Source organism: Tamandua tetradactyla, chromosome 6, assembly GCF_023851605.1.
Source record: "Tamandua tetradactyla isolate mTamTet1 chromosome 6, mTamTet1.pri, whole genome shotgun sequence".
Lineage (NCBI taxonomy): Eukaryota > Metazoa > Chordata > Mammalia > Pilosa > Myrmecophagidae > Tamandua > Tamandua tetradactyla.
This window is the reverse complement of record NC_135332.1, coordinates 146,778,602-146,805,960: the sequence shown is the minus strand read 5'-3', so window position 1 is coordinate 146,805,960 and position 27,359 is coordinate 146,778,602. Positions and strand designations below refer to the sequence as shown.

General features: G+C 36.2%; 1 protein-coding gene across 5 annotated transcripts in view; it reads left to right on the top strand.

Annotated features, from left to right (window-relative positions):
- The window catches only part of UBR5 (ubiquitin protein ligase E3 component n-recognin 5), a 152,132-nt gene that overhangs the window by 95,173 nt on the left and 29,600 nt on the right, over positions 1-27,359 (top strand). For 4 of the 5 annotated variants that reach the window (XM_077167397.1, XM_077167395.1, XM_077167398.1 and 1 more), the window contains exons 23-42: positions 1,692-1,843; positions 2,280-2,375; positions 2,727-2,850; positions 4,561-4,658; positions 5,525-5,673; positions 6,118-6,209; positions 7,397-7,543; positions 7,652-7,770; positions 7,857-7,983; positions 8,075-8,204; positions 9,257-9,417; positions 9,543-9,782; positions 20,492-20,615; positions 21,204-21,315; positions 22,254-22,385; positions 22,777-23,034; positions 23,565-23,833; positions 23,986-24,197; positions 25,674-25,904; positions 26,420-26,493. In XM_077167397.1, the coding sequence (XP_077023512.1) occupies positions 1,692-1,843; positions 2,280-2,375; positions 2,727-2,850; positions 4,561-4,658; positions 5,525-5,673; positions 6,118-6,209; positions 7,397-7,543; positions 7,652-7,770; positions 7,857-7,983; positions 8,075-8,204; positions 9,257-9,417; positions 9,543-9,782; positions 20,492-20,615; positions 21,204-21,315; positions 22,254-22,385; positions 22,777-23,034; positions 23,565-23,833; positions 23,986-24,197; positions 25,674-25,904; positions 26,420-26,493 (3,047 nt within the window). The remainder of the gene's footprint in view (positions 1-1,691; positions 1,844-2,279; positions 2,376-2,726; positions 2,851-4,560; positions 4,659-5,524; positions 5,674-6,117; positions 6,210-7,396; positions 7,544-7,651; positions 7,771-7,856; positions 7,984-8,074; positions 8,205-9,256; positions 9,418-9,542; positions 9,783-20,491; positions 20,616-21,203; positions 21,316-22,253; positions 22,386-22,776; positions 23,035-23,564; positions 23,834-23,985; positions 24,198-25,673; positions 25,905-26,419; positions 26,494-27,359) is intronic. The other variant, XM_077167399.1, reaches the window with a different exon arrangement.

Genomic DNA, 27,359 nt, shown 5'->3' with positions numbered 1-27,359 from the left:
GACACGTTAGTATAATGAGCTAATTAAAATGGTATAGAAGCATCACAGTGTGAACAGTCACCCTTGTATGTGCTGTTAATGGTAAGGAGCTTGTGTTTCTCTGTGGGTGATGTCTTTGGACAGAGGTTTCCTTGACTGAAATAATCACAGTGCCCTGTTCCCCGTCCATATTATGAAAATAAATCTTAAACTCAAATATAAATTGGGAGAGAGAAGACATTGATAGTATAAAAGAATTAACTTTAGGTTTTTAAAATAGTCACTACTCTTAATAACTGATACATTACTTAAGACATCAGATTTACCTTGCAGAATATTCCAGAGAATATCTCTATTCCAAAAAGTGCTTTGCCATATATAAATCTTTTATGTGAATGTGTTTCTAAAAGCAGCCTCGTTAGAAATGTTTTAAAAAATTTTTTCATTATAATATTGAAAATGCCTTAATATGGAAAAATACACTTGCCCTAGGATGAAAGAAAATCACAATTAGAGATTCAAACATTAATAAAAAATATTTCTAAATTACTTATTTAGAGACATATTACAGTCATTTAGTAAGATACTAGACTTTGCAAATCAGAATTGCCATATCTTTAACATTAAATGTTTATGGGAGTGTGAAGTCCCTTATGTGTTGCCTGGCCCTTAAAATTGAGTTTTTACTCTTCATCCACTTAGAAGCTCTACAATTGTAGCTGAAGTTAAGGGATTTGTCTTATGTGCTCTCTCATTGATTGCTGTTAGTTCTTAATGTGTTAACTCTTTAGCCTTTGTAAGCTTTTATTCAGAGGTAAAGTATAGAGTTTTGTCCAGGGAGTAATCATTTTCCCTTAAGAGGTTTGTTATCATGATTATTTCTTTTTCTTTTTAGTGATGTGCACGCCTGTACTTTTTTTTTTGTATAGCAGGAGAAAATGCATCATGCCCAAACATTATTAATCTAACAACACATTTTACAAGCTCCTGTTTCATTTATTAATTTCCTTGGTATGCAAGTTATACTGTTTCAAGAAATTCTTGTACTAAAAAATAAATCTAGGGTGGGCAACCATGGCTCAGTGGCAGAATTCTCGCCTGCCGTGCTGGAGACATGGGTTTGGTTCCTGGTGCCTGCCCATGCAAAAAAAAAAGAAAATCTAAATTTGTCTTGGTTTTAAAACCATTCACTGTATGGATAGTATTAGTTCAATTGCTTTTGAAATCACAAAGGATTTAGAGAGTGTCTATATTTACAAAAATGCTACAGACTGAGGCAAAACTGTTGGTTTTGTGCTAATTAGTATGTTTGCTGATGTCTATTATTACATTTATTGATTATACGCAAGGTACAGTAATCAAATTATTGATTATTATTTTTTAATACTCATCAGTTAATTTATCTTAACTGTATGAAAAGATATTTTCTAATCCTACTTCATGGCGACTTTTGTTCCCTGTGCTTTAATTTGTGTAGGAGCTTAATATAGTGGTTTTAGTGCTGAACTGGATACTAGGGGCCCTCAGTTTTTATTACTAACTTTCACTGACTTATTCCGTGGTTTCAGAATTGGCATTTGTGCTTCACTTTTCTTGCTTGGTGTGTTTGCCTGTAAAAAATACTTTGATTTTCTCAGATGAGAAGTTCTTTGCACCTCTTCATTATATTTAGACATGGCAGTGAACTCTGGTTTTCATCGATGTTCTTCTAGTTTGAGATTACGGGAGATGATGAGGCGTTCGTTGAGAGCCGCTGGTTTGGGCAGACATGAAGCTGGAGCTTCGTCCAGTGACCATCAGGATCCAGTTTCACCTCCCATCGCCCCTCCTAGTTGGGTTCCTGACCCTCCTGCAATGGATCCTGGTATGGTCTATTCTTTCATTTGGTGTTTAACAAAAAGAAAAGACAAGGTCATGACAAAAGAAATTGAATATTTTAATGGGATGTTTAGTAGTCTGAAATATTTGAAAGTAGCATAATGAATATTTAACCAATTTAATTATGAAATTTTGGTTTAAGGGATTTACACTTTAAAAATTAAAAATCTGGAAACTTCTGTCAGGCATCTCTTTTACTGATATATTTCTATACTGGTAAGGAGCTAGATAGATCCTTTATTGATCCTTTATTTATCCACAATGCCTTGTGGATTTCTTCTTTCATAGTTTTAAAAAATTTCTGCTTAAACCTCTGATTTGACCTTTGGCTTGCTGTGAAAAGCCTTAAGGCCAGTTAAGAGAACATTTTAGGGATATGTTGTCTATAATGATGTATATCCTACTATTCTGTTTGCTGAAAGATGGTGACATTGATTTTATCCTGGCCCCCGCTGTGGGATCTCTTACCACAGCAGCGACTGGCACTGGTCAAGGACCAAGCACCTCTACCATTCCAGGTAAGAAACTGTAGTATTTTATCTGCTTAGGTAATTGGAAGAGAAACAGGGCATACTTCACATTTATGTTTCTGCAGATACACGCTTTGATAGCTCAAGAAGACTTTTCTTTACTTAAAAAGCATTTAATTTTCTGGTACATATATAAACCCATTTAGAAATCAGTTAAAGTTTGAAATATGTGTTAAAATGTTAAAATTCTGTGTAATGAAGTAGGTCGTTTATTACTGATAATAGAATGTTTTTCTTAGCTAGTGGATTATACTGTATGCCTATACACTATTCCAGAATAGTATTTTGTTCTGTTTTATTATTTCTGTTTTATTACCAAATGGATGTATTTAATTGCAGGTCCTTCCACAGAGCCATCTGTAGTAGAATCCAAGGATCGAAAGGCAAATGCTCATTTTATATTAAAGTTGTTATGTGATAGTGTTGTTCTGCAGCCCTATCTACGAGAACTACTCTCTGCCAAGTAAGAAGTTTTACTATGTTTAGCTTAGCTACTTTTATTGTTTACATCTTCCTTGCAATGTAAATGATAACCTTATGTGAATTTAAAACAATTTATAATTCAGCATTATGTATTCCCTCTGCTACTAAGCTCTCTTCAGTGAAAGTGGGGCCTTCTCAACACTACTATAAACCAACTTTTATGTTGACTTGGATAGTATGTGTATTTATATGTTAGGTAGAATTCTCGCCTGCCATGCAGGAGACCCAAGTTCGATTCCCAGTCCTTGCACTTCCCCCAAACAAATTGTCTAAAATTTTATTGGTATGTTTTTAGTCCTTTTCTTTTTAGTACACTTTGCATTTTATTCCCATAATTAATTTCTGTTTCACTGGCCCTTTATTTTTATTTTTTATTGTTTTGGGGTGCATGTTCTGAGTACTGAACGCAGTTCTCCCATGTGGAAGGCAGTCATTCTACCACTCACTGAACCACCATGTACCCTCCTTTATTTATTTTTTAAAAATTTTTTTCCACCTCCTTCATTTTTAATATCCTCACATTGGTTCATATTTCCCCCCATTATCTGAGAAAATATACACAATATCTGGAAAAGATTCAGAATGCCATTCTGAATAACATAAAACGCTGATGTTATTAATGACATCTTTGATATAAATCAGGAGAGTCAGAGTTCTTTTGTCTGACTTTTAGGTGATGGGCATAGAGAGTCTCAAATTGCTCCTCTTTTTTCTTTTTATATTATAAATATAGGAATTTCTTAAAGTTACTCATAAAATTTTCCGAGTCGCATATATTTTCTTAATTTTGTTTGGCAGTATAATATAAAAAGTGTTAGGAGAATACATCACAGCAGTGAAGCTCATTTAGATCATGGTGGTAATGGGCGTGTGGGGGGTGTGGTGAGAAATTTGAAGAAGTATATTGAGGATTTTCAGTGTAAGGATTCCCTGCCCCTTCTCCAAACCCAGGTGTGAATTGTTGGATTTGGCTTTTATAACTTCAAGCTAAAGAAAATAAATAAATGTTTCTTGAAAATGAAGAGGATTCCGTTATTCTCAACCAGCTTATGCTTCCTCTGGGGAGAGAAGTAATGTTTTTTTGTTTGTTTTGGTTTTAATCTAAAGCGTGGGCATGTTTTTACAATTGAAGAACATTGATCACATTGTCTCAGCTGAAGTAAATAAGTTAGGGGTAGACAGCGGGTTTGGGGAAAAAGATGATTTTAATTGTTAGCTATTTTGAATCCAAGGTAACATAGGGACAGTCCAAATAGACATATCAAGCAAGTGGGTATAGAGGGTAGAACTATATATATATATATATAATTTTTATTGAGTATGTGTTATTTGCTAGACATTGTTCTAAAAGTTTTAAAATTAATTCATTTAATATCCTCACCAAAATTCTCTTGACTATTCTCATATCTAGAAAGTGTTAAAACCTTGATTTAGCATTAGGCAGTTTAACTCCAGAGCTCTTGCTGGGTTATTCTTTATATCACTAAAGCCAAGAAAAAGAGAACATGGTTTAAAAAGATTCCACAGAGATGGCTTTTTTATTTAAATGAGATAAGACCGGAAAACTACACCGGAATAACGGTTTGACTTATGGGACATTTTAAAATCAAACCAGTTTTTGCTTCATCATGAAAAGGTATTTCTTTTATAATGAGAAAGAGAAATAATATTTTATGTATTTTTTTTTAAGGGATGCAAGAGGGATGACCCCATTTATGTCAGCCGTGAGTGGCCGAGCTTATCCTGCTGCGATTACCATCTTAGAAACAGCCCAGAAAATTGCAAAAGGTAAGCAGAGCTGCTTATTTTTCAATTTAAATAGATCCTTTCTAAAGATACCTTTCTAAATAATAGCATAATTCAAACTTAATTTGTTTGTACATTGTTTTTTTTTTTGTCAATAAAAACATTTTAAAAATGAAAAAAAAAGAATGCTAATTCCAGCTTACCTTCCAGGCAGGAGACCTGGGTTTATTCAATTCCTGGACCATGCCCCCCCCCCCCCCCAAACATACAACACAAATTTTCCTACCATTCAGCTTTTCAAAAAGATTAATAGGGGGATGCAAGGGTAGTTCAGTGGTAGAATTCTCACCTGTCATGCAGGAGCCACAGGTTCGATTCCCAGTCCTTGCACTTGCCCCCAAACAAAGAAAATAAGCAGAACAAACAAAAATTCAACAAATGGTGCTGCAATATTGAAATACTCACATGGAAAAATAATGAAACCTGACCCCACCATGCAGCATACCCTCCCTCCAAAAATAACGGATTAATTATCTTTTAAAAATACTGGTATTAATATGTGGGATTACCTGTAACTTGCTAAACAGAGCTAGGATTTGAATCTTAACTTCCTAAGAGTTAAGGATTCCTAAGAGTTAAGGATTCAGATGGTTGATGTGTGTATTTTGGTGTTGTCATGATAGGTAGTTTTGGGTTATGGTGATGATACTATGCTGTGCCTTATTTTGCTCCAGAACTGACTGGATTTCCTTGCATGTGTCTTTGTATATCATTTTTTTTAAATTAATAGATACTAGTTTCTCATTTGTATCATGTATATGTTAGGACTTTTACGTTTGAGGAAAGTTGTAGATGGCTGTGATTAAGTCCTTTCCGTATAAGAACTGTTGTGTTCTTAATCTTTTTAGCTGAAATATCCTCAAGTGAAAAAGAGGAAGATGTATTTATGGGAATGGTTTGCCCATCAGGTACCAATCCTGATGACTCTCCTTTATATGTCTTATGTTGTAATGATACCTGCAGTTTTACATGGACTGGTGCAGAGCACATTAACCAGGTAATATATTTTACATTTCCCTAGATTTACAGTTCTCAGCTTTGGAATTGAAAGTCTGCTATTTCCCCTTACTTTGAGTAAAGACAATTAATTTTGATTTAATTCTTAAGTAAAATAAGGCGGAGTGGTTGTTAAACATGAAATATCATGAAAATTGGAAATCTTTACTGGGTAGTATAATCTGAACCATAATTTATAACATAGATTATAATTGTCTTTTTTCAGATGATATAAATGTTTTTGGCCCCACTGATAATAATTCTATCTCTGTTTTATGATGTTTTAAAATGTATGTTCAGTATTCCCTTCTATGATTGTTTTTTGGAGCACAGCATTAAGTGTAATCTGCCGCCATTGGTATTGAATTGTTTTAAGAAATAGTAGATAAAATTATGATAGGCTATACATGTAATTATTTTTTAAGCTATACCATTTTAATTTTAGGATATTTTTGAGTGTCGCACTTGTGGTTTGCTGGAGTCACTTTGTTGTTGTACAGAATGTGCAAGGGTTTGTCATAAAGGTCATGATTGCAAGTGAGTACCATTCTGGTTTTCTTTAGCTTAAAATTATAAACTTAAAATTCTGGTCTCTGTATTTAAATAATGTATACTAAATCATGTTTTAATTGTTTCAGAATTCTGAAAGCATGAGGGTTTCTCATTGCCCTCTTTAAGTCTGTTTATAAAAATGTGTTTTTTAATTTAAGGTATTCTTAGAAATGTTTATTTTTTGCTAGTACTAGCATAAACCCTCTTTAAATAAAACTAGTTAATATGCTAGTCGTACATTGTGACTAGGATCACATTAGTCCTTTGAGAAATATGCATCTGCAGAATGTTTTTGTCTGAATTCTCCAGCCAGGTTGCAGGCCCCTTGTAGTGGTGTCTACCAGAAGGAAATTGGCCACAGGCATTAATAGAATCATGGTGAATGTTTGGCATGTCCCTTATTTTCTTCTTCACCTAGGTGACGTAACCTTTCATCCAGCAGTAGAGTTACCATGGGTAGTCTGTTAGTTTTTCAGAAGGAATAAAATATATTTTTAATGCTTGAGGATCATCATTAGGGATGTCAGCTATAAGTATGCTGCAGATGTGAAGTTGTTATAATTTTATAGAGAATTGGATTGTGAAAACCATAAGTTGTGCTTTAAAATAAGTAATTGTATAGGACAAGTGAAGCACTGATGTTTGTTTATAATTTTTATTTAACAATTTTGGCTAATATTTTTGTCTTCCTTTTAGTATCTAAGAATGATAAATTGTTTAGAATTGTTTATTCACTGAGTGCTTACTGCTTACTTACACTATGCTATATGCTAGAGTTTTGGTAGATAAGGTAGTTCTTGCCTTTGCAGTGCTTTTAGTCCTGGTAGAGGACATAAGCAAGAAATATATGCCTATAAAGGGGAAGAGGATTCATTGGATACATATAGGAGGACCACTTAAATGAAATTAAGTCTATGAGGAATTCAGGAAGATATTCCAAAGGAAGTGACTGCACCAGAGTCATTACAGTTTACATCTTCTCATGGGTATTTTGCATATAGATTTCATACCACCAAGTACTATTTCTTGTTATGTAAGCTTTAACAATTACACTACACATTTCAACAAGGGTTCTATCCAGCTTCGATGAGTTGTGCCTCTATAATTTCAACATGGACCTTTGTATATTTTTAAAATTTCAGTTTTTGGACTTGTCTGTGAATTCTTTCTAGACTCAAACGGACATCACCAACAGCCTATTGTGATTGTTGGGAGAAGTGTAAATGTAAAACTCTAATTGCCGGACAGAAATCTGCTCGTCTTGATCTACTTTACCGCCTGCTCACGGCCACTAATCTGGTCACTCTGCCAAATAGCAGGCAAGTAGTATTTTTAGAATAGAAAGAAAGTTAAATTGAAAAGAACATGGCACACCTGAGCAGCCTTTTCTTTTTCTTTTTTTTTCATAACACTGTTCTGTTTTGCAGGGGAGAACACCTCTTACTGTTTTTAGTACAGACAGTTGCCAGGCAGACTGTAGAACACTGTCAGTATAGACCACCTCGAATCAGGGAGGATCGTAACCGAAAAACAGCCAATCCTGAAGGTGAATAAATTTGATATTTATGACACATGAGATGCAAAATGTTTTATTTCTGTCCTATGCACCACTTTTCTTTTTCTAATTTTTAGATTCGGATATGCCTGATCATGATTTAGAACCCCCAAGATTTGCCCAGCTTGCATTGGAGCGTGTTCTACAGGACTGGAATGCCTTGAAATCTATGATTATGTTTGGGTCACAGGAGAATAAAGACCCGTATGTATTCATTAAACATTTTGTGATTTATCTATTTCTCATGTTAGTGGAGGCTAATATAATATTATTCTATCTTTTCTTTCCCCTTAAGTCTCAGTGCCAGCAGTAGGATAGGCCATCTTTTACCTGAAGAACAAGTATACCTCAATCAGCAAAGTGGCACAATTCGACTGGACTGTTTCACTCATTGCCTTATAGTCAAGTGTACAGCAGATATTTTGGTAAATTCTTTGAATGTTTATTACAAGCATTTGAAAAGTATGTTTTTCTTTCTTACCATCCCATGATTTTATTAATCCAAACTCCAAAGTACCGATATGTTCTAATTAAATAGTACTTTAAGGGCTAAGTACTGATAAGCTCTAATTAAATAGTACATTAAGGGGAATGGAATAAGTGAGTTATTTCATTCTGTATAAAATGTGTCTAAATAAACAGTACATTAACATATGAAATAATGTTCAAAATTAATTGTAACTTACTGCCTGTTTTTCTTAAGTACATACACCTTTTTACTGTGAAATCAGGAAAAATTTTAAACCATAAAACCCTGCACTGATTAGATTTTGGTATAAAGAACATGCTCAAGCACTGATGGGGTGGTACTGCATTGGATACTCTTTAAAAAAACAAGTTGGCAATGCCAAGAGCCATAAAATACCAGTGCCCTCCTCAGAATTTTTCCTAAAGAAATAATTTACAATATAAGAAAGACAAAATCTTAACCATAGGATTATGTAAAATTTAAAAATGAAAATACTCTGAATGCAATAATAATGGAATGCAGCCAACTTAAAAATAAATGTTTTAGAGTCAACATTAAAAAGTGAACATCTGTAATTATTATAAAGCACACATAGTAAAGAGATTAGAGAGAAATGATAAGTTCTCTCTAATGGTTAACTAAAAGTGATGGGATTATGAATTTGTTAGTATAAGTGTTTAAATCTACTTTCTGATTTGGCAAGTATCCTCTAGTGAGTGAAATATAGTTTTCCTCTGATACATTTGGTATTGTTCTTTTAAATATTAATTGATATGCATAGGACTATGGGACTAAGAATAAGAAAACAAGTAAGATTCACTATATGTCAAGCACAGTGGTAGGCATGTTGAATATATTGATCGTTGGCATTGTAAATGTCTTGGTTAAATTTGTAATTTTATTATGAGATGTTACTATTAGAAAAGTATTAGAAGTTTGTACTTTATGAACATATGAACATCTTCTGAAATGTCACAACATTAATAGAGTGATTATAATTTTTTTAAGCTCTTAGATACTCTACTTGGCACTCTAGTGAAAGAACTCCAAAATAAGTATACACCTGGACGTAGAGAAGAAGCTATTGCTGTGACAATGAGATTTCTGCGTTCAGTGGCAAGAGTTTTTGTTATTCTAAGTGTGGAAATGGCTTCATCCAAAAAGAAAAAGTAAGGCATTCTTTTTAAGTTTTGCTCTTATGTCATTTTGCACACATTTTTTTGGTGATAGTGATATATCATCATATATATGAAAAGTTTCATAAAAGATTCCTCTATTTTCACTTTTGCTTTAGCAACTTTATTCCACAGCCAATTGGAAAATGCAAGCGTGTATTCCAGGCACTGCTACCTTATGCTGTAGAAGAATTGTGTAATGTAGCAGAATCACTGATTGTTCCCGTCAGAATGGGGATTGCTCGCCCAACTGCACCATTTACTCTGGCTAGTACTAGCATAGATGCCATGCAAGGCAGTGAAGAATTGTTTTCAGTGGAACCACTGCCACCGCGACCATCATCTGATCAGTCTAGCAGGTAAATCTCTACCTGGTAACAGGCTCTGATGAGTTCTTTCTCTGGAAATGTCATGTTTGGTTTGCTAAAACTTTTGAGTAAGCATTTATGTATGTATCATGTTATCCAAATGGTAGAGTTTTTTTTTTTTTTTTTTTTTTAGAACAATGGGTATGTACTTTAAAAAATTATGCTGGGTGGGCAACGGTGGCTCAGTGGCAGAATTCTCGCCTGCCATACAGGTGACCCGGGTTCGATTCCCAGTGCCTGCCCATGCAAAAAAATAAAATATGCTTCTCTAAACTTTTAAGGTAACACCATATAGCTGTAGGGTTTTGTTTTAGAAAGGCACGGTTTTATTATAATACAGTAACCTCATAAGAATTTTTATTTTTCCTTTTGTAGACATCAATACTGTTTTTTTTTCTTCTTTCTAAATATACAGCCTTAAATAAGGTCAAGACAAAAGAACCTATATCTTTCTCCTTGTTCCAAAGGCTTGGGCTAGGGGAGCAAAAAAGTAAAAGCATAATAACTGTATAATTGTATAATCTAAATGTCAAATTAGTCTCAATTACAGGTATATTCTGTAGGATAGGTCTAAAACAATCCAATAAGAAAACATTCCTAATAAGACATTTATTTACTCTTAAATCTCTTTCATCTTTTCCATTTGTTCAGTAATTTCCCTAACTATACATAAATGTTGAGTCAGAATGTTTAAAACTAAAACTTTCTGGTGACCTTTAGTACATTGCCTTTCAAAATTTAATATGAATTCATATTACTTTGGGATCTTACTAAAAATGCTCATTCTGTAGGTTGGGCTGATTCTTGGAGTCTCTGTTTCTTACAAGTTCTCAGATGATTGCCTGTGCTCCTCGTTCAGGAGCCACATTTTTGAGTAGCGAGGCACTCTAGAGATCCTTGGTAAATATTTATTTTATTTGAATTTCCCAAGTTTGATTTTGTTTCCATGTATATAAGTAATAATGTTTTAATAAGGAACTTTAGGGCCTAAAGCCCCTTCTCCCTCTTTTCTGGAAAATATCTCTGTGTTAACAAGGATAGCCTGCTTTGCAGTTTGGAATGGTTCCCAAGATTTCATTTCTGGTTTTCACCTGAGCTGATGTTAAGTGTCTATTCCATCACTATTCTGCATATTACTCTATATGCTTGCATATATGTCCCTCTTTTCCTCTATTGCGAGGTCTCCTAGGATAAACTACAGTCCAAATCTAGGTTTTTCTGTCAGTGATCTCCCATGGTGGCCTTTTTACTGATCTACCTCTAGGATTTGCTGAAAACTATTTTAAATCAAGTAATGTATCAGATGGTGTACCTAGCAAGATCTGCTTGGATTCCTTGCTATGCTCCTGATCCTAATACCCTGTGATGAACCCACCTGTTAATTAAGTGGTATTAAATCCTATCTTCTCCATATAACTCCACCATCACCCTTGATCTTTCCATCCCTTTCTTTAGGGGTGCTTGGGCTATGGCAGTTCTAAATTTTTCACATTGGAAGGGTCTGTCAGTAATAGGGGTAGGAGATGGAACTAACAATCTGATGTTCTGGAGAGGCTGGGCTAGGTTTCAGGACTTATCTGGACCAGGGACCCATCTGGAGGTTGTAGGTTTCTGGAAAGTTACTCTAGTGCCTGGAACCCTTGTGGAATCTTACATATTGCCCTAGGTGTTCTTTAGGATTGGCTGGAATGGTCCTCGTTGGGGGTTGGCAGATTATGATAGGTAGCAGGTTTTAACTGAAGCTTGCTTAAGAGCAGTTTCCAGAGTAGCCTCTCAACTCTATTTGAACTCACTCTACCACTGATACTTTACTAATTATTCTACTTTTCCCGCTTTTGGCTAGGATGTAATTATTATTATTTTTTTTATTAATTAAAAAAAGAATTAACAAAACAATTAGAAATCATTCCATTCTACATGTACAATCAGTAATTCTTAATAACATCACATAGTTGCATATTCATCATTTCTTAGTACATTTGCATCGATTTAGAAAAAAATAAAAAGACAACAGAATAAGAATTAAAACATTAATAGAAAGAAAAAAAAAAACAAAAAACCTATACCTCACATGCAGCTTCATTCAGTGTTTTAACATAATTGCATTACAATTGGGTAGTATTGTGCTGTCCATTTCTGAGTTTTTATATCCAGTCCCGTTGTACAGTCTGTATAGGATGTAATTATTGATCCCACCATGCCAGGTCTGGAGTCATCCCTGGGAGTCATCTCTCACAATCACCAGGGAGACTTCCACCCCTGGATTTAACATCCCATGTAGTGGGGAGAGAATGATTCCACTTGCAGAGTTGGGCTTAGAGAGACCGAGGCCACATCTGAGCAACAAAAGAGGTCCTTCAGAAGTAATTCTTAGGCATGCCTATAGATAGTCGAAACTTCTCCACTACCTACATAAGCTTCACAAAAGTAAGCCTCATGATTGAGGGTGTAGCCTATTATTAATTTGGGTGTCTGTAAAGTTTGACACAGTATCAGGGAATTCCCTGATGGCAAGGTTTAATAGTTGCATATTCTTTCTCCAATCCCTCAGGGGACTTTGCCAATACTTTTTGATTGTCTGCTTAATATACTCTAGGATGTATCCAGGCATTGTGATGATCTATACGGGATTGAGGGACCTCTCTCTTATTCTGGGCTCTCTGTGTTTCAGTTGCTCAGATGAGCTTTACGGATAGGTTGAATTAGATTATGCACTATAGAAAATTTCAGTTCCAGACACAAATAAACTTTTCTTACATTGGTCTCAAAGAGTATGTGTGGTTCTAAAATACAGACATTGTCTTCCTTACCCCCATGTTCTGAATTACTTAACCCCAATCTGTTCGTTCGATTTTGTTCTTATCTGTAAATATCAGGTCATAGATATAAAACAGACTCTCACAATCCAGAAATAATAATCGCCTCTCTGGACTTAATATGTCTGCTCTAAAAGTTTACAATCTAGGCCCCTGATTTCTTGTAAGCATTTTCTAAAGTGACTATTCCATTCTTGTTCTTTGTTTCTGGCTTATTTTGTCTCACCAAATGTCCCACCTTTCATTCACATCTTTGCCTGCCTCACGACTTTGTTCCTTTTTGTAGCAGCACAACTTTCTTTCAGAAATCCTTTACCAATCTACTTCTCCATCAGTGCATCCTTCAGCCACCTGCATTCATTGGACATCATGTATAGGGCCCAAAGTCCACGGTCCATCAACATTCTCAAGTTTAGATAATTTAATCATTCCCAAGAGAAGAAAACCAATAAACACACCCTCACCAAATAGGAAATCTAAACCTTCTCTTATAACTCTTGTCCCTCTCCCCATTATTTACCTCTGCCGTTGCTGTGGTTGTGTTGAAGGTTTCCTTTTGAACATAGGTCATAGCATGCAATTGCACTTTTCACCCTGTACCCTGGACTTAAAATTAAAGAGCGTTCCGCTCTTTAATTCATATTTCTGGTGTTAATCAGTGGGACACGTAGATCTATACAACCCCTTTCAATCTTGCTCATTTCAGTATGATAATATTACCTATAGACCCACTAGAAAACCACCTTCATTCCTATTCATTCCCTTACACCGGAGTTCAACCTCATTAGCTAATCAAGTTCACCCATCTCTAGCTTCTGTGTATCTCTAAGTCCCCCACAGTCTGTATTATAAGCCTCTGATTATACCTTTAGGCTGGTCATAAAAGTGGAATCATATAGTATCAATCCTTTTGTGTCTGACTGATTTCACTCAGCATTATGTCCACAAGACTCATCCATCTTGTGATGTGCTTCAGGACATCATCTTGTCTTATTGCTGCATAATATTCCATCATATGAATATACCACATTTTTTTGATCCACTCTTGTGTTGATGGGCATTTGATTTGTTTCCGTCTTTGGACAATTGTGAACAATGCTGCTATGAACATCGACCTGCAAATGTCTGTTTGTACTGTTTCTTTCAGCTCTTCTAGGTATATACCAAGTAGTGATACTTCTGGGTCATAGGGCAACTCAGTATTTAGTTTCCTAAGGAAACAGCAAATAGTCCTCCACAGTGGCTGCACCATTATACATTCCCACCAGCAGTGCACAAGTGTCCCAGTTTCTCCACATCCTTTTCCAACATTTATAGTTTCCTGTTTGTTTAATAGCAGCCATTCTTATAGGTGTGAGGTGGTATCTCATTGTAGTCTTGATCTGTATTTCCTTTATAAAAGCCAGTGAAAATGAGCATTTCTTCATGTGCTTTTGATCCATCTGTATTTACTCTTCAGAAAAATGCCTATTCATATATTTATCCCATTTTATAATTAGGTTGCTTGTTCTTTTGTGTTGAGTTGTATGATTTCTTTGTATATACAGAATATCAGACCTTTGTCTGATGTGTGATTTCCAAATATTTCCTCCCATTGAGTTGGCTACCTCTTCACCTTTTTGACACAAAGTCTTTTGAGGTGCAGAAGCATTTGATTTTTTTTATAATTTTTTTTTTAATATAACCACAAACAAAAAATTCTGAACATATGATCATTCGTTCTACATATATGATCAGTAATTCACAATATCATCTCATAGTTGCATATTCCTCATCATGGTCATTTCTTAGAACATTTGCATCAATTCAGAAAAAGAAAAAAAAAGACAACAAAAAATTTCATACATTCTGTACCCCTTATCCCTTCCTTTCATTGATCACTAGCATTTCAATCTACCAATTTATTTTAACATTTGTTCCCCCATTATTTATTTTTATTCCATTATGTTTTACTAATCTGTTGATAAGGTAAATAAAAGGAGGATCAGACACAAGGTTTTCACAATCACACAGTCACATTGTGAAAGCTATTATCATTATACAATCATCTTCAAGAAATATGGCTGCTGGAACACAGCTCTACATTTTCAGGAAGTTCCCTCCAACCTCTCCATTACATCTTGACTAACAAGGTAATATCTATATAATGCATAAGAATAACCTCCAGGATAACCTCTTGACTCTGTTTAGAATCTCTCAGCCATTGACACTGTATTTTGTCTCATTTCTCTCTTCCCCCTTTTTGTCGAGAAGGTTTTCTCAATCCCTTGATGCCGAGTCTCAGCTCATTGTAGGATTTCTGTCCCACATTGGCAGGAAGGTCCACAGCCCTGGAAGTCCTGTCCTACGTAGACTGGGTGAGGGCGGTGAGTTTGCTTGTGTTTGCTGGAGAGAGAGAGAGGCCATATCTGAGCAACAAAAGAGGTTCCCTTGCAGGTGACTCTTAGGCCTAATTTTTTTTTTTTTTTTTTTTAAGGAAAGACAGAGAGAAGGAAGGAAGGATAGAAGGAAGGAAGAGAGGAAGAAAGGGAAACATCTTTTAAACATTTTCTTGTTTTATTGTATTTTGTTTCTCCGTTTTCGTTACATGGGCTGGGGCCGGGAATCGAACCGAGGTCCTCCGGCATAGCAGGCAAGCACTTTGCCCGCTGAGCCACCGCGGCCCGCCCTAGGCCTAATTTTAAGTAGGCTTGACTTATTCTTTGTGGGGTTATGTTTCATATGAACAACCCCCAAGATTGGGGACTCAGCCTATTGCTTTGGTTGTCCCCACTGCTTATGAGAATATCAAGAATTCTACACTTGGGGAAGTTGAATTTTCCACCTTTCTTACCATTCTCCCAAGGGGACTTTGCAAATACTTTTTTACTCCCTGTTCACATCACTCTGGGATTTATTGGGGAACATTTGATTTTGAGGAGTTCCCATTTATCTATTTTTTCTTTTGTTGCTTGTGCTTTGGCTGTAAAGTTTAGGAAGTCACCTCCTATTCCTAGGTCTTGAAGATGTTTCCCTACATGTTCTTCTAGAAGCTTTATGATGCTAGTTCTTATATTTAGGTATTTGATCCACTTCGAGTTAATTTTTGTGTAGAGCGTAAGATAGGGGTCCTCTTTCATTCTCTTAGCTATTGATATCCAATTCTTCCATGCCCAATTATTGAAAAGAATATTTTGTCCCAGTTCAGAGGTGATCTTTTTTCAGGGCAGGTTGTGGATGTTACCTGCACCTATAACTGCCCTGAGAACATGGGCGCTCAGAGGCCAGGGCAGATGTAGTTGTGCAGGTGCACCAGTTTGGGTGGCATAACCCTAGTGTGCGCTGTTCCAAGGCATGGACCTGCACATGCGTACAGCTGTGGAAGCAGGTCAGTGTTATGCCTTCATGGATTGGGAGCATATGTGACCCAGCTGCGCAGATCAGCACTTTCTTAGAGCTGGGAAATGCGGCTGAAGGCCCTGTGCATGTGTGGTTCTAGGGCTGCTGTCAAGTGCTGTTCTCAGAGCTTAATGGTGTGATTGGGGGCCCATGTGCATGCGTGTGCCTCAGTGTTCTGTGTACTGTGAGGCACAGTGCTCAGGGAGGGTGGAGTGAGGCTGTGTGACAGACACTATGGGTGGAGGGTGGGGGGCAGGGGTAGCCTGGGTTTGGAGGTTAGTGCCTGCAGCCTTTAGGTGCTGGCAGCAGCAGGAAACAGAGATAGGGAGAGGTAGTGCTCCAGAGAGGTGCAGGCGTGGTGGGTTGGGCTGCACTTGGAGTAGGGGTGTGGGGCAGGTATTTGCACTGGGGGCTGGCGGGGTGGGGGCGCCTGGAGCGTGGGGAATGGGAGTGGGTGACGGGGTTCATGTGTTGTGGTTCACGTGCTGTGGTGTGGGGTGAGTTGCCGGTCACCAGGCTGCACTGGTGAGGGTAGTGCACCCCAGGAATGCAGCCTGGCTTACTTCCTATTCCCTGGCTCATGTCCGTGCACTCCTGGCAGGCTCCGCACCTCCGTGCCAGGCTCCAGGTTTCTGCCTTTCAGTTCCTCGCCCTCTGAAACCAGGGTTGCCCTATGTGCAGAAGGCTCTCCCAGGTCAGCCGTACTCCTGAATAACTGCCTCAGTTGCCCCCTTGTCCCTTCTCTAACTTTCCTGTGGAGCAGGGTTAATCTTGAGCTACTCTATTCGGCCGTCTTCCTGGAAGTGTACCCAATATATTTTAACCTTTGTTCCCCTATTATTTGTTTCCTTTTTTTTGTTTGTTTGCTTTTTGCATGGGCAGGTACTGGGAATCGAACCCGGGTCTCCAGCATGGCAGGCGAGAACACTGAGCCACCTGAGCCTGCTGAGCCACTGTGGCTCACCCTGTTTGTTTACTTTTTTATTCCGTATTTTTTACTCATCTGTCCATACCCTAGGGAACATCAGATACAAGGTTTTCACAGTCACATGTCTTTATACAGTCGTCTTCAAGAAACAAGGCTACTAGAGCAGAGCTTTACAGTTTCATCTACCAGTAGTTTTTAACTATCAGCCACCATAGTCTGAGATGCATCCAGGTATTATATTAAGCTAAATATAAACACAAGGCCTCATTTCTGTTCTGGATTCTAGTTTGAGTTGTTTAAATGAGCTATCCAGACAGGCTGATTTAGATTATGTGTTACAGAAAATTTAGGTTCTAATCATAATAAACCTCTCTAGAGTCTTTGTTTTCATACAGTAGATGAACATCTACAGTACATACACTATATCATCTTTTACATTTAGACCCAGCCAGAGTGGCTTCGTTTTAAACTCTGAGGCCTAATCTCTTTTTCGGTTATTTTAACTGTTATTATTTATAATTATGCTAATTTTCAGGGCTGTTGCACTCTATTTCTGGGTCTTAGTTGTCACAGAATCACTCCAAGTCTCAGGGAAATACCAGCTGATACACATATAGCTCAGTGTTTCAGAATCTGGAAATAGATTGACAACTTCAGACTGTATGGCTGCTATAAGGGCTTATAAACTAGACTCCCGTTTTCTTACAAGTATTTTCTGAGAGAGACCTCAACATATTTGTTCTTTTGTTTCTGGCTTATTTTGCACAACTCATTGTCCCCAAGATTTATTCAATTCATTGTATGCCTCTTTGACATCCTTTTTGTAGCTGCACCATATTCCTTCTTATATAAATGTATCTCTGTTTGCCAGTCATTGCACTCTTCGGCTCCCTCCATCTATTGGGCATCATTGATAATGTACAAAATAAACAAACCATATCTTATAGTATCCTTGCTTGGTTGTACAATCAGTACTCTCAAGTTTAGACAGTTTTCATTGATCCATAACAACAAAGAACCAGCAAACAGCTTCACCAACTATCAAATCAAAACTACGCCTTATCACTTCTTGGATTTCTTTTTATTATCTTGTTTATCTTGTTTGGGTTCTCATTGGGATTCCTGAATCTGAGAATTCATATCTTACTTTTTGAAAATTATCACTATTATGTCTTTGAATGTTAACCTCTTTATGGTTCTCTTTGTGTTTTCCTCCTGAAACTTTGATTAGACATGAGTTAGAGCTTCTCTATTTCCATATGTTTTCATTGCTTTTTTGTTTTCATGTTTTCCCCGCTTAAATTTTTCTGTACTGCATTCTTAGTAATTGCTTCAGTGCTGTCTTGCAGTTAACTAATTCTCCCTTTACCTATATCTAATTGACATTTTAACCTGTTTGTTTTAAATTTCCATTCCTGCAATTTTGTTAGATATTTTTAAAATGCGCAGTCTTTATATTGTCTTAATTCTTTTTCATACTTTGTTTCCTTTTTCTTTAATAATGTATTACACTTAGTTTCTACATCTAATTCCATTATCTACAGTCTTTGTAGGTCTGTTTGTATAGTTTTTTGTTTCTGTTAACTCTCAATTAGTGTCTTGTCTTCTTGTGTTTTTTGTTTTCTTTCTTTTAATTGTAAATTCCTGTTCCTTGGAAAATTGTCTTTGGATATTTTTTTGAGCCAGGGTTTAAAGGGCAGTCATCCAGATTTGGTGTAGGGCATCATCAAGTAACTTAAGTTAAACTTTTGGCCATAGAGATAGTGCAGATTGGAGTCCTGAACTCCCATGAGTTCAGGTTTGTATTTGGAAGCTCTCTGAAGAGATTTTTTTGCTGCCCCTAACCAGCCATGGGTAAGATAGGCATCTCCTCAGGTTTTTCTTCTATTTTAGTCCTTGATGTTGTTGTCCTTTCAAGATTTAAGTTTGGCTTTATGTATATGACTTCCTACCCTGGTTAGACCCCAGGCTGTGTCCTGTGAAATAAATATACAGCTTCTTGAAACCCTTCTAGTCTAGGAGAGATGTACATCTACACCATCTGGGTAGATGGTGGCACCATTGTTCTCTAAGTATGATTGTTTCCCTTTATCCCCAGCGTGACTGTGCTTTAGAAAGAAAATTCAAAAGGAATTTAGTTTCCTTTATTGCTGGAAATAAATGTTCTCAAAACTTAAAAATATTTTAACAAATATTAGACTAAGGTGCTTCATTGTGCCAGCAAGTCTGGTGGGGGAAAAAGCTTGAATTATGGTGTGAAAAAACTGAAGCTCCATTTATCAGTGGGGCTTTATATTATGTTTTGTTTATTGAAAGTGTAATATATAGTAAGTTTGTAACCTCTTAAAGTAACTACTTTGAGGGCACTATGGTGTTTGTGGATGTTCAAGGATATACTTTTAAAGAAGAAATACTTTTCAGTTTTAATCTCAGATAATGCCAGGTTTTATTTTTTAACATTGACAATGTTGAAATCTGTTCTGTGGTTGGAAGTATCCTGTTCATTGTCACAGATTCTTTTTTTTGGAAGGGGGTGCATGACTGGGAATCGAACCCAGGTCTCCCACATGGAAAACAGGCATTCTAGCTATTGACAGATTCTTTGTTTAGCTTCCTTTACAGCTTTGTCTCTGTTTTACCATGTACTTGAAGTACTAGTATTAAATACCAGATTGAGACAACTTGTCTGTTTGGCACAGTGTCTCACTTGACTCTTAACATGTAACTGATTTGATTCTCCTTTCTCAGAGCAGCTGAGGAGAGGAAAGAATATTAATAGTGTAATCTCATAAAGATGATCCTTTTTATCTTTAAAAACTCAAACCTTTTTAGCTGTGGAACAATCTGTAAATAAGAGATATTACTTACATCACAGGATTATTTAGCACCTATCTTCTGATCTCTGACCTACATTTTAAGCTGTTGTTCTCTGGGTGTCCCTTTTATAATTGAGGCATATGTCTTTTTTTAGTTGTTTCCAAGTCAGATTTTCATTAACTTAACTGATTTGACATTTTTGGAGGCAGTGAAACTATTTTACCATGCCACTTAAAACGTTTTTTATTTTAAAACCATACTTTTGAATCAGTGTTTTTTTTCCTGCTCAGATTAGCAAATCAGTACTAAGCTGATGCAAAGTAGATAATGTGTCAGGTCTCTTAAGGGATAGATTAATTATAATGAGCACACCACCTGTTAATGTCTGAATGCTGGTATCAGAGCCTTCAGAAGTTAAGGACTATACTGGTATTGAAAACAATAGAGAAGGAAAAAATCTTTCCTTTCAAAATTTGTGATTGTGAAGGACTCATATCAACACAGGTTTGAAATCACATACTATAAATGTATAAACAAATTCTGAGATTTAAAGTAATTTCTTTTGGGATTTTTTATTTTTTGACATGACTAGAGATTATTGTTGAGTTCTAAAAATTCTTAGGGTAGGTTTTAAATAGTGTCCTAGTAAGTGCTTCACATGTAATGAATAAACTAAATGCTTGCATTGAGAAGCATTAAAATGTATGCTATATGTCTGATGTACAGCTGCAGTGTACTCATAGCCTCTTGATCCCTTACAGTTCTAGTCAGTCTCAGTCATCTTACATCATCCGGAATCCACAACAGAGGCGCATCAGCCAGTCGCAGCCTGTTCGGGGGAGAGATGAAGAACAGGATGATATTGTCTCAGCAGATGTGGAAGAGGTGGTTTTAATTGTTTTAACTGTGGTGTAGATGACAGGCTTTTATTTAGGGGTTAGTGAGGAGTAGTTACTAGATGATACATTACTATATGCATTTTTTATCCAGCCTTCAGATTTTTGCTCTGTGTTTCATTTGTGGTTATATGTATTTAAAATAATTTTGATAATCCCTGATTTGCTGATAATAGGAAATTAGACAAACTTGCTTTTACTGAAGGATTATAGTAAAGATATTTTCAGTCTTAAAACAATTTAATAGTTTGTGTAGTCTGTTTGAAGGTAGAGAGAGTGCTGCATATTTAAATTTTATAGTGGCAGAAATGTAAAAATTTACATCCCCACAAGTAAATTATATATTGTTAATTTTAGGGTTCTCTATATGGATAACAATTATAAACTTTGGAATACATAGAATTTTTTTGATGGCAAATTGTCCTTGGCAATGATTTTCAAAATTGCTTAGTATGTAATTTATACTTTCCTGTCATTAAGGATCTTTGTATTTTATTTTACTGAGTGCTGTAGAGGAACATTGGTAGAGATATGGGTTTATTATATACTTTGTCTACAAATGAGATTCTGGATTTAGGTTGAGGTGGTGGAGGGTGTGGCTGGAGAAGAGGATCATCATGATGAACAGGAAGAACATGGGGAAGAAAATGCGGAGGCAGAGGGACAGCATGATGAGCACGATGAAGACGGTATGCAGGTTATTTGAGAAATTATGCAGTATGAGTAAATCTCCTGCCAGAAGGATATAAATACATAGAAAAGTCCCACATAATATATAGTGGAATGTTCACCATATTCTGTCAAGAGATTTTAGGAGGTAGCTATATAGAATACAACCATATATAACTATCCTTTCCTTTTGGTTTCAGTTACTGCTGTTTTTTGAAAGGCTTTAAAATATAGTTATCACATCATGAAGCATGCAGAAAAGAAAATCGGATCACCCATAAAGCCCACCCATATGCTAGCAATTTGTATTTTAACTTTCAGTCCTCCCTTGCACTGCCCCTTGCCTGTGCATCTTTTAAATATTGCATGTGTAATTTCGGTACCTTCCTTTTTTACTTAAGATAACCATTTTGGTCTTTTTGTTAAGGGTCATTATAACCATCATTAGTAGCCATAGAATAGACTTTGTTGGAGGGGAGGGGTGCTTTATTGAAGTATAATTGGCATGCAATAAACTACACATATTTTAAGTTTACAGTTTTATACATTTGACATATGATCATATATACACTGTTGAAACATCAAGGATAGACATTTTTTACTTCCTCTCACTCTCCCTGTCTCCTTGTGGCATGGTAGCACAATATGCAAGAAGAAAATAGAGCTAGTGGACCTAGCTGAAGTCTCCCTGCCAGGCAGTTTTTGTAGATAACTTAAGTTCTAAAGGACAGATTTACATTTGCTGTGTAGCAGGCTACTGAGTTCTATGATTTACCTAACTATTCTTCTAATGTTGAACAGTTATTTATTCTTACTCTGGTAGTTAACCTTTTCTCTTCCCCTTTTTTTCCTTTACAAATATGCCCTTTTTTAGATCCTGTGATATTTTAGTTATCAGATTCTGTCTTGACTCACAGTTTGTTTTTTTTCCTTTTCTTATTTAATGTTTATTTTCTAGGGAGTGACATGGAGCTGGACTTATTAGCAGCCGCTGAAACAGAAAGTGATAGTGAAAGTAATCACAGCAACCAAGATAATGCTAGTGGACGCAGAAGTGTTGTCACTGCAGCAACTGCTGGCTCAGAAGCAGGTGTGTTGCCTTATATCCCAGCAACTCTCTTGTTTATGCTAAGGGTTTATGTGTACTCATCATGTATTCATTAGACTATATTCATTATGATATGTACTAGGATGACTAAGAATTTGTGTCACTTTATTCTTTTTCTCTGTATATGTTAAGAGAAGAAGTATTTTAATGACTTTTTTTCTGCTTTTCTGGTTTTTGAGTAATGGATTCATTTTAAGGTTCATTTAAAAGTTCTTTTCTAGTTAGCCATTTTAATGTAGGTATTATGAACTGTTGCATGCCAGCTGGCATTGTGCTCAAGTATGCATTTTTCTGGAAGAGGGATTATACTGTAATTTTAATTATCAATCAATAAACCCCCTTTGTTTTTTGTTTTAAAAAATAAAATATTTAGGAGCAAGCAGTGTTCCTGCCTTCTTTTCTGAAGATGATTCTCAGTCGAATGACTCAAGTGATTCTGACAGCAGCAGTAGTCAGAGTGATGACATTGAACAGGAGACCTTTATGCTTGATGAGCCATTAGAGAGAACCACAAATAGCTCCCACGCCAATGGTGCTGCCCAAGCTCCCCGTTCCATGCAGTGGGCTGTCCGCAATACCCAGCATCAGCGGGCAGCCAGCACAGCCCCTTCCAGTACATCCACACCAGCAGGCAAGTCTGAAGGGCTCTGTATTTGTAAGAGTGCTTAAATAGTTTTTTCTTTTGTTTTAATCATGTATATTCACCTAGAGAAAAAATTAAATAGTTCTATTGTTTTGCTGAGTTACAAATATAAGAATTATTTGCATGCTGTTATAGCATCATTGCCACTTTGGGTTCAGGGGGACTGTCTGGTGCATTGTTAGGATGTTTAATTGTCATCCCTGATCTCTACCCAGCAGATGTTAGTAATGCACCCTCTCCCAAGTTGTGGCAGCCAAAAATGTGTCCAGACTTTTCAGAACGTCCCCTGGGGGAAGGGATGCAAAATCACCCCCTGGTTGAGAACATTTTAGTAATTCTTGCTAGCCCCCTCCCACCCTCCCCAAACATTCTTCTTCCCAAAAGAGCATGGTTTAGGAAAAGCTTTTTAATCAGTTAGCACATACTAGCAATTGACCTTTTAGATTTACATAAATATATATGATAATAAACATAATCAGCAACTGACATAAGCTTGTGTTTGTCCTTTTTCCTTATAGCGAGTTCAGCGGGTTTGATTTATATTGATCCCTCAAATTTACGCCGGAGTGGTACCATCAGTACAAGTGCTGCAGCTGCAGCAGCTGCTTTGGAAGCTAGCAATGCCAGCAGCTACTTAACATCTGCAAGCAGTTTAGCCAGGGCTTACAGCATTGTCATCAGACAAATCTCGGACTTAATGGGTCTTATTCCTAAATATAATCACCTAGTATACTCTCAGATTCCAGCAGCTGTGAAATTAACTTACCAAGATGCAGTAAACTTACAGGTATGAAATCATTTAAAAGTTGTTGATTCAAGTATATTTTTCTGGTTGTCAATTATGAAAATTCCATCACAATGGAAATGATAAATGTTGAAATAATACTACTATATCAACTTTATTTGGTAGTTTTAACTATTTCAGTTTGGTCTTCATAGAACTATGTAGAAGAAAAGCTTATTCCCACTTGGAACTGGATGGTCAGTATTATGGACTCTACTGAAGCTCAATTACGTTATGGTTCTGCATTAGCCTCAGCCGGTGATCCAGGACATCCAAATCATCCTCTTCATGCTTCTCAAAATTCAGCACGTAGAGAGAGGATGACGGCACGAGAGGAGGCTAGTTTAAGAACACTTGAAGGCAGACGGTATGAAATTCTTTATATATGTTTGCATATTTAGACAGAGTCCTCATATCCTACATGGTCCTTCTCTACAGTAGGATGAGATCTTAAGTGCCTTGCATTTTAAATTTAGAAACTTTAAATTATTGTGTACCTGAAACAAAACAAGTTAGCTTTTTTTTTTTAAAAAAAAAAGCTGTTTAAAATTTGCCATTTTAACCATTTTTCAGTATACAATTAGTCTGTTTTCATTACCTTCCATTACCAAACTTTTTCCTCAAATAGAAACTAATTCCACACTCCCACCCCGCTCCCCTGCTCCTAGTGACATCTGATCTTTTTTCTGTTTTCATAAATTTGCATATTTTAATTATTTCATATCAGTGAGATCATATAGTATTTGTCCTTTTGTGTCTGGCTTATTTCACTCTGCAGGATGTCCTCAGGGTTCATCCATGTTGTCACATGTATCAGAACATCATTTCTTAGAACATTGCTCCTTTTTATTGCTGAATAATACTACATTTTATGAATATACCACATTTCGTTTATCCATTCATTTCTATTGATGGGCACCCGGGCTGCTTCCACCTTTTTGGCTGTTATGAATAACGATGCTACAAATATCTTTATACAAATACTTGAGTCCTTTTTTCAATTCTTTGTGGGATTGCCAGGTCATTTAGTAATTACATGGTTAACCTTTTGAGGAAACACCAAATTATCGTCCAAAACAATTGCAACATTTTACATTCCCACCAACATTGTACAAGGGTTCCTGTTTCTCTGCATCCCCAACAACATTTTTTTTAAAATAGTAGTCATTCTAATGGGTGTAGAGTGTAATCACTTTGTGGTTTGATTTGCATTTCCCTGATGGCTAATGATATCAAGAATCTGTCCATGTGTTCATTGGCCACTTGTATGTCTTTGGAGAGATGTCTGTTCAGATCCCCCTTTTTTTTTTTTTTAACAATTTCATTTGTACACCATACATTCCATCCAAAGTATATTATCATTGGCTCTCAGTGCCCATTTTAAAATTGGGTTATTTGCCTTTTTATTGCATATCCCAAATATAAGTCTCTTATCAGATATGGTTTGCAAAAATTTTCCCCATCTGTCAGTTGTCTTTTTACTTTCTTGATGGTACCCTTGGGCCCTACCCAAGACCCACTGAAAATGTGGGTGTGGTGCCACTGTCTAGTTTAATGAGCCCTCCAGATGATTCTGATGATGCACCCTGAAATTTGAAAACCTTTGTCTATACTATAGGGTAGGAGCTGCTATAGCTGTGGCTGTTGCAAAGGACACTGAAATTCCTTGCTTATATAAAAGTACAAGATTAAATCAACACAGTGCTTATATTTCTAAAGCAGAGCCACAGGCTTAATGAAGTTTTATTTATGAATTCTCAGTTCATAATTTTGCATATTTATGATATTAAACTTTTTTGTTGTTATTGGGGTCAACATTTTCATTTCCGTTTTGCTCCAATAGACGTGCCACTTTGCTTAGTGCCCGGCAAGGAATGATGTCTGCTCGAGGGGATTTCCTAAATTATGCTCTTTCTTTAATGCGGTCTCACAATGATGAGCATTCTGATGTTCTTCCAGTTTTGGATGTTTGCTCATTGAAGCACGTGGCATATGTTTTTCAAGCTCTTATATACTGGATTAAAGCAATGAATCAGCAAACAACATTGGACACACCTCAACTGGAACGCAAAAGGTATCCGTAGTTCCCATGAGGTTGGTTTTAAGAACTACATATTTATTTGCTTAGTTAGTATTGTATCTATTGGTAAGTTGTCAGATTTTGTGCTAAGGCAAATGGCATTGCAAAAGAGAGGTAGTACAGGAACATTCACAGGAGAAAGTGCGCTTCTGTTTACCTAACCTTCCTCTGTAGCTAATCTTTACTTCAAATGGAAAACCTAACAATCCAGGTAAGCTTCCTGCTTGAGATCATGTTTTCTCTTAGAGTTTTTGTAAGCACTCACTATTTCTTGGTGTGATTAACTTTTTGTTTCAGTTGAACCCATTTTATAATTTTAAAACATTTGGTAGTTGATCAGTCTTAGCATTTCCTAAAGTCTGAAGTTTTATCACAGTATGTGAAATTGGCTAGGTATTTTAAATGACCTTTCAGCATTATTTTTGTTTGTAGGCGCCCACCCCTAACCTCTGTTCCTCTTCATACTGCACAAATAGTTCTTGTAAAATGACTCATTTGTCTTTTTAAAGGACGCGAGAACTCTTGGAATTGGGTATTGATAATGAAGATTCAGAACATGAAAATGATGATGACACCAATCAAAGTTAGTGTACAGAAAATCTGCTAATTTACTCCAAGAAATGGCTGCCTCAGTATTTCCCTTTCAAGCTTTTTAACTTCATTATTTTCTCTCCGGGTGGGAATTTCTCTTTTCTTCTCTATGTTCCATTTCTTACCCTTTTCTGTCCATTTCTCCCTATACATCCTTGCATTATATGTTTATAATTAAGCAGAATTAAAGAAATGTGATGAATATTTCAGCAATCGATATTTTTTTTCTACTTCATCTGTCTTTCTTTTCCATTTTGCTTAGTGTTATGTTTACTTTTAAGTGTATAGATTACTATATTTAAAATAAAGACTGTGCAAAAACCTTTTGTTGATGCAAAGTATATTTAGCCAAGAAAATGAGAAATACCAATTATAAGTCTCAAATACCGAAACTGTTATCAAAACTCATTTAATGTCATTAAAAGAGATAAAATGTTTCAAACTCTAGAACTCTCTTTTAAATTAATGTCACTACATTTGATGATCTTACACAGTCTTCTTAGTTTTTAGGCGTACTTTTAGAAGGGGATTCAACAATTTTAAAAGTAGGGGAAAGTAATCTATTTGTTTCGTATTATTAATTAATACTTTCAAAGATAACTGACTTTTTTTTTTTGAGAGCCCATCCATAGCTCAATGCCATTTTCACAGCACACTGTAATAATTAAGCACTGCCCTAACTTTTACCCCATTAGGGAGAGCTGGTGTTAGTGTGTGCTGATTTCCTGTTGGGATATATGAGTTGTCCAGACATTTCTCTCTGTTTATTTTACTATAGAGGAAGCAGAACTTACAAGTAAGCAAATGTTCAGATTTATGCTCCTGACTGTCTCCTCTTTCTGGAGTCACTGAATCTGG